The sequence below is a fragment of the Scylla paramamosain genome, chromosome 33, assembly GCF_035594125.1.
Source record: "Scylla paramamosain isolate STU-SP2022 chromosome 33, ASM3559412v1, whole genome shotgun sequence".
In the NCBI taxonomy this organism is placed as follows: domain Eukaryota; kingdom Metazoa; phylum Arthropoda; class Malacostraca; order Decapoda; family Portunidae; genus Scylla; species Scylla paramamosain.
In genome coordinates, this window is record NC_087183.1 from 3,000,001 (window position 1) to 3,013,606 (window position 13,606).

The 13,606-nt window shown below is 36.1% G+C and overlaps 1 protein-coding gene across 2 annotated transcripts in view; it reads right to left on the bottom strand.

Moving 5' to 3' along the window:
- LOC135089536 (arylsulfatase I-like) overlaps positions 1-13,606 on the bottom strand; it is a 155,615-nt gene that overhangs the window by 2,754 nt on the left and 139,255 nt on the right. For both annotated transcript variants that reach the window (XM_063985192.1, XM_063985191.1), the window contains 2 exons: positions 9,472-9,763; positions 9,223-9,293 (listed from right to left, as the gene is read on the bottom strand). In XM_063985192.1, the coding sequence (XP_063841262.1) occupies positions 9,223-9,293; positions 9,472-9,763 (363 nt within the window). The remainder of the gene's footprint in view (positions 1-9,222; positions 9,294-9,471; positions 9,764-13,606) is intronic.

Here is a 13,606-nt window from a genome sequence, read left to right on the forward strand (position 1 = left end):
ATTATTATTATTATTATTATTATTGTTATTATTATTATTATTATTATTATTATAGTAAACTTTATATTAAGAATTAGATATTCTAAAGGGCTTTCAACATCTAGCAATAGCATTCTGCTATTGCAGAATCCAGCGTATACAAGACCTAACAACCCGTAATTATTGTTATTTTCTGTATTTTCAAACATTTGTTGTCTGTACTAAGTATCTAAAGAACACGTAATTATTATAGTCTATCATTTAGTCTTACTTTTCGGCATCTCATTTAGAGAAAAGTTCTTTTTCAAGACGCGTAAAAATATTGTCAACATGCATAGGTAAGAGATGGCATCAGCCTATGTTTCCCTTTTGTAGAGTTAGTTTGTGCATTGTAAAGCCTTTCGTGAAATAATAATCACTTCAAACAAAAAATTGTATATAATAAGGCTCATTTTGATATATATACCAAATCTGCAGTGCTATTTCAGTCACGTATATTCTGATTGCCGTAGGCAGCTTCTACCCTATTAGCAGGTCGTCATGGCAGGTGCCGTGAGGCAATGCTTCCCTTTCCACTGCCTTAAAAATTAGCATATGGCACTGCTTAGCCTCGTGCCCATAAGGCCGAAAAGCCTAACAGAGGAAACCCAGCTGGATCGATGACAAGATTTTCCTTCTTTGTCCATACTGTATATCAGGAAACTTCATTCACTCAGCGGCACAAAAAAAAAAAAAAAAAAAACTGCATGAGCCTCTATTACTAAAAAGGTAAATGAGACACGGTAACAACAGGACACAGAATGGATCAAGGTCATCATTCCTGCAGGAAACTTTCCATCGGTTAAATAACTATGATTATTACTTTAATAACGCTGGTGCATCACTTCTTCCTGTAGGGCTCTCTAAGAATTCTCCTGCAAAATCTGTCACGAATAACACCCTAATATATATATATATATATATATATATATATATATATATATATATATATATATATATATATATATATATATATATATATATATATATATATATATATATATATATATATATATATATATATATATATATATATATATATATATATATATATATATATATATATATATATATATATATATAATTTTATTATTATTATTATTATTCATTTATTTTTTTTTAAAGTTCAGTCACTCACTTTATTGAGAACATCCTTATGGCGCAGATAATTCTTGAGAAAGTGTTCTCGAACTGTTTTACGCGAGGCTATATTGATTATTAAAGTTTGGTGCAAAGCTATACACTTCCCGAACGATGCATAACTTTTATGATTAGCTTCAGCACGGTTTTTTTTCTTTTTCTTTTCTTTTTTTTTTTATGTAGGAAGGACACCGGCCAAGGACAACAAAAATCCAATAGAAAAAAAAAATGCCCACTGAAATGCCAGTCCCATAAAAGGGTCAATGCAATAGTCAAAAATTGATGAATAAGTGTCTTGAAACCTCCCTCTTGAAGGAATTCAAGTCATAGGAAGGTGGAAATACAGAAGCAGGCAGGGAGTTCCAGAGTTTACCAGAGAAAGGGATGAATGATTGAGAATACTGGTAAACTCTTGCGTTAGAAAGCTGGACAGAATAGGGGTGAGAGAAGGAAGAAAGTCTTGTGCAGCGAGGCCGCGGGTGGAGGGGAGGCATGCAGTTAGCAAGATCAGAAGAGCAGTTCGCAAGAAAATAGCGGTTTAGGAACTTGAGCATGAAACTACGCATAACTTTCGTGCTAGGCATAATCTACTTAAAAATCTTTGCTAATCTACTCAAGAATCTTTGATAATACGGTCCCAGGAGAAGAGGACAGCAAGTTTACGCAGGAAGTATATTTCCTTCTTGAATATTTTACGAAAAACAAAATAATTATATATATATATATATATATATATATATATATATATATATATATATATATATATATATATATATATATATATATATATATATATATATATATATATATATATATATATATATATATATATATATATATATATATATATATATATATATATATATATATATATATATATATATATATATATATATATATATATATATATATATATATATATATATATATATATATATATATATATATATATATATATATATATATATATATATATATATATATATATATATATATATATATATATATATATATATATATATATATATATATATATATATATATATATATATATATATATATTCTTTTCCTCACTGAAACTCAGGTGTCTGAGGCAACTGACAGTATTCCCTTTTCTGTTCCCTCCTACTTTCTCTATCCTCATTTTCGTTCCAAAGCTGGATGTTGCGTTTATGTGCACAACAACTTAACGTGCTCTCCTGCCCACGCTCTTGAATCTTTCGAGTTTTTCACCATCCGTTACGACTACAGAGTCACTCTCAAACTAAATTTATCTGTGCTGTATGCCTCCTCTGACTATAAGAAATTCTTTGAATACTTAACGTCCAAAGTGGAGCACATTCTGACTCTCTTCCCTTTTGCAGAGATCACCATTCTTGGAGACTTCAATGTTCACCACCAGCTTTGGCTTTCCTCTCCCTTCACTGACCATCCTGGTAAACTAGCCTTCAACTTTGCTATCTTCCACGACTTAGAGCAATTCGTGCAACACTACTCGTATTCCTGGAAATCTTGGAGACACACCCAATATTCTTGACCTTTTCCTGACCTCTAATCCTTCTGCTTATGCTGTCACCCTCTCTTCTCCATTGGGCTTCTATGATCACAATCTCATATATGTATCTTGTCTTATCGCTCCAATCCCTCCTGAGGATCCCCCTAAGCGAAGGTGCCTTTGACGTTTTGCTTCTGCTATGTGGAAGGACCGAAGGAGATATTTTGCTGATTTTCCTTGGGATGGCTACTGCTTCCGTGTCAGAGACACGTCTTTGTGTTCTGAGCGCATAACAGAGGGGATAGTGTCTGGCATGGAGGCGTACATTCCTCACTCTTTTTCTCGACCTAAACCTTCCAAACCTTGGTCTAACACAGCTTGTTCTCGTGCTATGATAGAGAGATGGCCCACAAAGGGTACTTAACTCTTCCATCACCTGTGTCTCATGCACTTTATATTTCTGTCGAAACCATGCCAAGTATGTTTTACAACTAGCCAAAAACTCCTTCATTAACAGAAAGTGTCAAAATCTTTCAAAATCTATCCCCTCTCATGACCTCTGGCATCTAGCCAAAAATATTTCCAATAACTTTGCTTCTTCTTCTTTCCTTCCTTTATTTCAACAAGATGGTACAACTGCTATCATATCTATTTCTAAAACTGAACTCTTCGCTCAAACCTTTGTTAAAAACTCTACCTTGGATGATTCTGGGCTTGTTCGTCCCTATACTCCACATTCTGAATACTTCATGCTACCTATTAAAATTATTCGCAATGATGTTTTCCATGCCCTCTTTGGCCTAAACCCTCGGAAGGCTTATGGACCTGATGGGGTCCCTCCTACTGTTCTCCGAAACTGTGCCTCCGTGCCTAGTCAAACTCTTGATCTTCTGGCTTTCCTTACTGAGTCATGGTCATCCTCTTTTAGAGATTTAGGTGAAACTTTTGCTGTTGCCTTGGATATATCAAGAGTTTTTGATAGAGATAGACAGAGTCATGCACAAGGCTTTGTTTACCAAACTACCCTCCTACGGCTTTTATCGTTCTCATCGTCTCATCAACTCCTCTCCTCTAACTGACTGTCTTGAAACTCTCTCTCATCGCCGCAATGTTGCATTTTCAAGCTAACTTTATCTCAAGTTTCATTTTTGACCGTTCTACTGGTGCTCTGCTACACAGGCACTGTTCTTCTGATAAATTTATTAACAGTGGTGTTCTTCAGAGTCCTGTTCTATCACCCACTCTCCTCTTATTATTCATCAATGACCTTCTAAACCAGACTTCTTGTCCTATCCACTCCTACGCTGATGATATCACCCTGCACTTTTCCACGTCTTTTCATAGACGTCCAACTCTAAGTTAGAAGTAAACTTTTCACGCAGGGAAGCCACAGAACGCCTGACTTCTGACCTTCCAAAAATTTCTGATTGGGGCAGAGTAAACTTAGTATTGTTCAGTGCCTCGAAAACTAAATTCCTCCGTCTATCAACTCGACACAACCTTCCAGAGAACTATCCCCTCTTCTTCAGTGACATTCAACTGTCCCCCTCTTCTACACTGAACATCCTCAGTCTGTCCTTTACTTATGAACTGAACTGGAAACTTCACATCTTATTCCTAGCTAAGACAGCTTCTGTGAAATTAGGTGTTCTGAGACGTCTCCGCCAGTTTTTCTCCCCCCTTCCCCCTAGAGCTGGTAACTCTGTACAAGGGCCTTATCCGTCCATGAATGGAGTATGCTTCACATGTTTTTTTTTTTTTTTGGGGGGGGGGGTTCCACTCATACCGCTTTTTTAGACAGGCTGGAATCAAAAGCTTTTCGTCTCATCAACTCCTCTCCTCTAACTGACTATCTTCAACCTCTCTTTCATCGCCGCAGTGTTGCATCTCTAGCTGTCTTCTACCGCTATTTTCATGCTAACTGCTCTTCTGATCTTGTTATCTGCATGCCTCACCTCCTCCCGCGACTTCGCTGCACAAGACTTTCTTCTTTCTCTCACCCCTATTCTGTCAACCTCTCTAGTGCAAGAGTTAACTAGTATTCTCAATCATTAATCCCCTTCTCGGGTAAACTCTGGAACTCCCTGCATGCTTCTGTATTTCCACCTTCCTATGACTTGAATTTCTTTAAGAGGGAGGTTTCAAGACACTTATCCTGGCATCTCAGTGGGCTTTTTTTTTTAATCTATTTAATTTTTGTTGCCCTTGACCAGTGCCCCTCCTACATAAAAAAAAAAAAAAAAATATATATAATATATATATATATATATATATATATATATATATATATATATATATATATATATATATATATATATATATATATATATATATATATATATATATATATATATATATATATATATATATATATATATATATATATATATATATATTTGCAGAGCAAACTTGGTATTGCTCAATGCCTCAAAAAAATGATACTGAACTGTCCCCCTCTTCTGCACTGAACCCCTTCGGTCTGTCGTTTTCTTATAATCTAAACTAGAAACTTCACATCTCATATCTAGCTAAAACAGTTTTTATGAAGTTAGGTGTTCTGAGACGTCTCAACCAGTTTTTCTCAGCCCCCAGCTGCTAACTCTGAACAAGGGCCTTATCCCTTCATGTATGAAGTATGCTTCACATGTCTGGGGAAGGGAGAGGGGTTCCACTCATTTAGTTTTTCTAGACCGGGTGGAATCAAACCTGTTCGTCTCATCAACTCCTCTTTACTTTCTGTCTTCAGCCTCTCTCTCATTGCGTCAATGTTGCATCTTTAGCTATCTTCTACTTCTATTTTCATGCTAACTGCTCTTTTAATCTTGTTGACTGCATGCCTCCCCACTTCCTGAGGCCTCGCTGCGCAAGACTTTCTTCTTTCTCTCACTCTTATTTCGTCCACCTCTCTAATGCAAGAGTTAACTAATATTCTCAATCATTCATCCCTTTCTCTGGTAAACTCTGGAACTCCTTCTGGAACTCTGCTTCTGTATTTTCACCTTCATATGACTTGAATTCCTTAAAGAGGGAAGTTTCAAGACATTTATTCTTCAATTTTTGACTATCGCTCTGTACCCTGTTCGGGGACTGACATCTTATTAGGCTTATTTTTTATTGAATTTTTGTCACCCTTGGCCAGTGTCCCTCATACATAAAAAAATAAATAAATAAACAAATAAATAAATAAATAAATATATAAATTTCTCTCAATCACTGGAAATACACGTGCGTCGTTGAGTGGAGAGACGTACACTGTCATCGACAGCAAATTTCATATATATATATATATATATATATATATATATATATATATATATATATATATATATATATATATATATATATATATATATATATATATATATATATATATATATATATATATATATATATATATATATATATATATATATATATATATATATATATATATATATGAAATTTGCTGTCGATGACAGTGTACGTCTCTCCACTCATACATATATATATATATATATATATATATATATATATATATATATATATATATATATATATATATATATATATATATATATATATATATATATATATATATATATATATAAAGAAAATAAAACTCGATCTTTAGCTTTTCATGATATACCAATAGGTTATATTTTAATAATTTAGACTTTTTCAAACTTATAAAAACAACGATAAATATTACTTATTTAACTCAGACATTCTTGTGTTACCAGGGTGGGGGTAACCCGCAATGAGTGCTGTTGAAACCATCACTTTCTTGTGGTAGTTTTGTGTAAATGTCAATGACAGGATATGACGATACGAAGTAACTTTTGATAGATGGAATGTAAGGATACGCGCCTTAGTAGCATCAGACAGCCGCGTTTTGGTGAGGAAAAGACGAGGTTTAATAGAGGAGAGGTGGTGTTCCATAGATTGTAAATTAGATCTAACGTTGGAAGCGAACGTTACTGAAATATATATAGAAAAAAAAATTGATGGGGAGAGGGTCAAGACACTGGGTCGAAACCAAAGCAACATTCCAAAGAAGGGTCTGTTCCCCACCCAAAACGGCTGGTTTTATACACGCCATTTTCAATTTAAAGTTTTGGGCAAAATGTGTACGTGTGTACAGTGCATGTAGTGTTTTATGAAGGAAGAGAATGATCTTTTAGAGGGCAGTATGTGACTACCGATTCTGTTGTGACACACAATAATAAACGTTTAGGAGGGTCACAGCTGGGTCAAGAGTCATTTCATAAGATCCACCTGTGTTATTGCTCTACTCTACGGTTACAATTTTATCCAATATGGCGCTCATTCACCACGAGTTCTTCTGAAATTGTTTGCTTGTGACTGGATACTCCTACCGGATTCCACAACGAAATCGGATACAGATCTCTCAGTGTATGGGGTCTGTCATTTGATTAGCTGCGGACGGGGTGAGTCATACCGTTCGGTCAGTCATTGCCGTTTTCCTTCTGATTCAGATATGGAAATTATCGGTATCAGTAGTATTATGACAAGTTAGTTAAAATGATAGTTAACACCACTCCGCCTCCGCCAGCTACCGAGCTTATTCACGTTCACTAGTCCTTGATTAACAAACTCAACCTTTATTTTGCGTCTTTGGTTCCGATGTTAAGCACTTGCTTTTGGTTTTTCATTCCATTACTGTTGGTGCATGTTCTCAACACTAAAGCTAAACATTATGTTTATGATTCTGCTAATTTATAGTAGATTATAATATAATTGCTAATTGTGTTTAGCAGAGCTAAAATATGCACACAATATTTAAAAAAAATAATGCCGGAGAACTCCTTATAAACTTGGGAAGGATTATCGAATGGATCCAAACTTTGATTTACCTAATCCAGCTCCCGAAGTACTTCTAATAAACCTAGGGATTATCGAATGGATCTAAACCTTGATTTAGCTCATACTGTTCTTGTGTTATACAAGAGAGAGAGGTGGCCAACAAAAGGTGCTTGAGGTTTCTATATCCTGAATCTCGTGCATTTTATATTTCTGCCCGAAATCATGCCAAATTTGTTTTCCAACTAGTCGAAAACTCTTTCATCAATTTTTAAAAAGTCAAAATCTTTCTAGATCTAACTCCACTTGTGACTTTTGACATCGCCTGAAACATTTGCTTTTTCACCTTTATCTCCTTTATTTCAACATGATGGCACCACTGCCATCACTGCATCTTGAAAGGTGAACTCTTCTCTCTAAAACTCTACATAGCGTGATTTATGGCTTGTTCATCCCTGTTCTCCACCCTCACGATTATTTCATGCTACCCATTAAGATTGTTCGGTACGAGGTGTTCCATACCCCTCGTGGCCTTAACCCTCGGAATGTTTATAGACCTAATGGGGTGCCTCCTATTGTTCTCCAGAACTGTGCCTCTGTGCCTGCACCTTGCCTAATTAAACCCTTCCAACTCTATCAACATCTACTTTTCTTACTTGCTGGAAGTTTGGTTTTACATTCAATCTGTTCCTAAAAAAAGATGACCGCTATCATCCTTCAAACTGTCGTGCTGTTCCTTTAATTTCCAGTTTCTATAAAGTTTTTCAATTTATCTTCAACAGAAAGATTCTTAACAAGCTATCATTCCACAACCTTACGAATATATCTGATTGCTAGTACAGGTTTCATTGTGGCCGCTCTACTGGTGATCTTCAGGTTTCCCTTAGTGAGTCTTGGTCATCCTCTTTTAGAAATATTGGTGAAACTTTCGGTGTTCCATTAGACATATCAAAAGCATTTGCTTGAGTTTGGCACAAAACTTTGATTTCCAAACTATCCTCCTACGATCTTTTTCCTTCTCTATGTAACTTTATCTCAAGTTTCCTTTCTCACCATTCTACTGCTCCTGTGGTAGATGATCATTGTTCTTCTCCTAAGTCTATTAACAGTGGTTTCATAATATTATTCATCAATGCTCTTCTAAGACAAACTGCTTGTTCTACGCTGCTGATACCACCCTGCACATTTCTATGTCTTTTCATGAGACGTCCAATCCATCAGGAATTAAACAGCTCACGCAAGGAAGTCAGAACGCTTGACTTCGTATTTCTCAGAAAATTCTGATTTGTTTTGATTTCTTTCTACAATTAGAAAATTATACTGATGAGGCAAATAAACATAATGACAATGACAACTTTGTAACAACTCAGGAACCATGCATATATTTTACATAGATAAAAAAAAAAAAAAACTACAGACATCCTCTTCCGATTATTCCACCTTCCCTTAAGCTGTATTGCTGTTATTGAAATGAAAAGAAAATAACAAATAAATTTAGATTTATGGTAGGCGCAGGAAGAAACAAAGTTGTGTACCTGGCATTTTTCCCTTTACAGTATATGCCAATGAAATGGTGACTTAGAAATAACTATGTCTGCAGTATCATCAAAATCAGAATTATGATCATACTGACTGTTGCAACTACAAAAGAAGACATGAATTTTGTGCTCCTTCTTTCTTAAACTAATACTTATATCAACAACCATCATCACGACCATCACCACCTCCACCTCCATAAACACCTGTTAGCACCACCAATACCCTCTCACCTTCAAGGTCAGAGAGCCAGTCCTTGGGATCTTGAGTGTTTGCCCCCAGAAAAAACTTGTAGTTGCCAACCCTGCATTAAATGACAAATGAATTAATGTTTATATGCTGTCAGGCAAATGCATAACAATTATCCACACAAATTTAGCCATTAATAACGTTGTTTAGCGTTTTGCTTATTTATTAATATTGCAGGTTAGCATTAGCAAAGTCAATTATAGGAGATTCGTTCCCTCTCTACCCAGTCATACCTTATAGCGCCGCTGGGCTCGTCAAAATCTACGTCAAGGTTATAGATGAATGAATCCCTTGGCGAGGGTGCCTGGCCCGTCCTCAGTGCGTCCCATTGGCTGAAGCCATCACCATCTGTTAGGGCGTCGCTCCCGGCGATGGCCAGGAGGGTGTTGTGCCAGTCGGTGACATGCAGTAGACCGTTGTACTCTCGGGGCGTGCTTTCCAGAAGGGGGCTATAGATCAGGCCAGGGACGCGGGTGCCGCCCTCCCACAGGCTCCCTTTATAGCCCTTTAAAGGCGCGTTCCTTCCTGTTCAGGAAATGTGTGTGTGTGTGTGTGTGTGTGTGTGTGTGTGTGTGTGTGTGTGTGTGTTAGTGAGAGAGAGAGAGAGAGAGAGAGAGAGAGAGAGAGAGAGAGAGAGAGAGAGAGAGAGAGAGAGAGAGAGAGAGAGAGAGAGAGAGAGAGAGAGAGAGAGAGAGAGAGAGAGCATGTAAATCACGGAGTCGCAGACGTATATTGTATGAGAAAAGAATACCAGCATCCAACTTTCTTTCTTGCTAGCAGTTAACTACATTAAACTTGTGACAAAAAGGGTGAGCGCTCCAGGTCTTTCAACTACTGACCTGCAGTTTTGATTTTAAGTCTTTTGAATGGTTTGACTGTTTGATTATATCCTGCAACTGGAATATTCTAAAACACGTAAGTGCTCACAACCTTTTTGTGATAGTATGAATTCCATAAAGGACGATCCACTGGGAATCTTCTAGCTTTACTTAATGAATTGTAGTCATTCTCTGTTACAGATTTCAGTGCTTTTGCTATTGCTTTACCCATATAAAAAAATAATTTCTAAGCTTTTCTTGTAGGGTTTCTATCCGCCTTTATGTATTTTTATCTCTAGTTTTCTTTTTTTTTAGCCATACTGTCTTCACTGTTCTAGATCTTTAACTGTTATGTTACACGGAGGTCTACACCCACTCTATATTATTCAAACACAATCTAAGTTAGACTTCCTGCCGTATCCAATCCTGTGTTGATAACGTTTTTTGTAGAAGCCCAAAATTAAACAGTTCACAAGGAGAAGCCACAGAATGCCCATGACATTTTTTTTTTTCTAATAAGGTACGACAAACCTTGTGTTTTGCACTGCCTCAAAAATTCTAATACGATGCAACGTTCCAGACAACTATCTCCTATTCTTCAGTGACATTCAAGAATTTCTTCTCTTGGCTGTGAATATAATTAGACTGTCCTTCAGTAAAAATCTAAACTGGAAATTTTATATCACTGTTGTTACTGAAACATGCTACAGGAAATTATGCATTGTGTCACCTTCATTAATATATATATATATATATATATATATATATATATATATATATATATATATATATATATATATATATATATATATATATATATATATATATATATATATATATATATATATATATATATATATATATATATATATATATATATATATATATATATATATATATATATATATATATATATATATATATATATATATATATATATATATATATATATATATATATATATATATATATATATATATATATATATATATATATATATATATATATATATATATATATATATATATATATATATATATATATATATATATATATATATATATTTTTTTTTTTTTTTTTTTTTTTTTGCGCGGGAAGCTCAAAAAGTATTTTTTCATTGTTCATGACACAGACTAATGCATAAGTAAATGCACTAATTACACTAATGCATGAGTAAATCAGTATCTTCACTCTTCCATCCATTTTCCTGGTATAATGTAGAACTCTCTTCCTATCTTTGTATTTCTTTCAGTCTACGATTTGAACTGTTCCGAAAGAAACATGTCAAAACATTTCAAGAAGTAAATTGGCTGATTCTTCCGGCTGAGTTAAATAAAAGTTTGGAAGGTTTAGGACAAGAAAAAGAGTGAGGAACGTATACCTGCACGTATGTGGTCCCTTCCCCAGACGGGGACTCCGAGATGGTGTTCAGTCAACGACATACATGATTAGGAAATCCCACCGACATGATGGTCACATTGTGCAAACTGGCAACTCACTTTTTCGGTCTGAATAAATTTACCGGAAGAAATTAACTTGATAGCAACTTTGGTTTCCCCACTCTCAGTAAACAGTTAAAGGTATATCCTCAGTCTACAGCAAAACAACTAAAGGAACAAACAAATTTGGGTGCCCCACCACCATATTTCTGGTGAGGTATATCCTTGCGTCCCTCATCGCGCCATTTCTTCACCAATTCACTCACAGTCTTTTCACTGCACTTTTTTTTTGTTTTGTTTTACCATTCTAGTGAAACTCAAACACTCGTACCATGTAATCGTGGCCTGTTTATTTTCCAGGCATCACACATCAACTTAGCAGAATACATTCTTTAAAAGAAACACAGTCTTTTTGTTAACTGAGGCAAGGAGCGGCGACAAAAGATATCGCTATTTTATGACAATAAATCCGTTATTCTGTGCTTTCAAACACATATGAGGGACTAACCTAAATCGCCATGTAGTTATTTTCTCCTGGAAGAATTTTTTATTATTTTTTTTTTTCTCAGACCGAGAAGGAGTGACTTTCCAGTTTGTGCAATGTGATGGTCACGTCGGCGGGAGTTCTAATCACACATGTCGCTGATGTAAGTCACTATTGACTTCGTCGTCAGGAGGATACAGTGGGCACTTGCGAAATGATATTTACTCCCAGTGAGGTTTAGTACATTGGATCAAGGGATGCTGTGAGCCTATCATTAAACCTAGCAGTGACCTTCCTGAAAGTTTTCATTTGTGTCTCATAACATAAGGGGGCAGTCACAGATTGCCCTCTAAAGACAACTCTCTTCCTTCACACAAAACTACAAACACCTAATTACACACACACACACCCTTCACTCAAAATTATCATAACGACTCCTACTCCAGCCTCGGAGTCCCCATCTGGGGAGGGAACAAGAAATGTCCCCAGGTCGGACATTTGTGGTATCGACCCTAAGTACCTTGATACCCTCCTCAACTTTTTCTTCATTAACTTCTGCAACATTCGCAGTCTTGGATCTAATTTTCTATCTATAGAACACGACGTATCCTCTACTAAACCTCATTTTTTCCTCACTGAAACACAGGTGTCTGAGGTAACTGACAGTTGCTCCTTTTTTGCTCCCTCATAATTGGTCTATCCTCATTTTCAATCCAAAGCTGGATGTTGCGTTTATGTGCGCAACGACTTAACCTGCTCTAATGCCCACGATCTTGAATCTTCCGAGTATTGGATCATCTGTTTACAACTACAGAGTCATTCCCAATCTAAATTTATTTGTGTTATATACCTCTCACCTAACTCCACTGACTGTAAGAAATTCTTTGACTACTTAATTTCCAAAGTGGAGCACATTCTGACTTTCTTCCCTTTTGTAGAGTTCTCCATTCTTGGAGACTTCAATGGTCACCAACAGTTTTGGCTTTCCTCTGCCTCTAGCCTTCAACTTTGTTATTCTCCACGACCTAGAGCAATCGGTACAACACCCTACTCATATTCCTGACCGTCTTGTAGATACGCCCACCATCATTTTACCTTTTCCTAACCTCTATTCCTTCTGTTTATACTGTTACACTATCTTTTTCGTTGGGCTCATCCGATCACAATTTCATATTTGTATCTTTTCCTATCTCTCCAATCCCTCAGGATCCCCCTAAGCTGAGGTGCCTTTGGCGTTTTGCCTGTGCTAGTTGGGAGGATCTGAGGAGGTATTTTGCTGATTTTCCTTGGAATGACTGTTGCTTCCATGTCAGAGACCCGTCTCTGTGTGCCGAGTGCATAACGGAGGTGATAGTGTCTGGCATGGAGACGTACATTCCTCACTCTTTTCCTCGACCTAAACCATCTAAACCTTGGTTTAACACCGTCTGTTTTCGTGCTATACATGCTAGAGAGGTGCCTCACAAAAGGTAATTAAGCCTCCTATCACCAGACTCTCATGCACTGTATATTTCTGCCCGGAACCATGCCAAGTCTGTTCTCCAGCTAGCCAAAAACTCTTTCATTAATAGAAAGTGTCAATATCTTTCAAGATCTAACTCCCCCTCGTGACTTCTGGCACCTAACC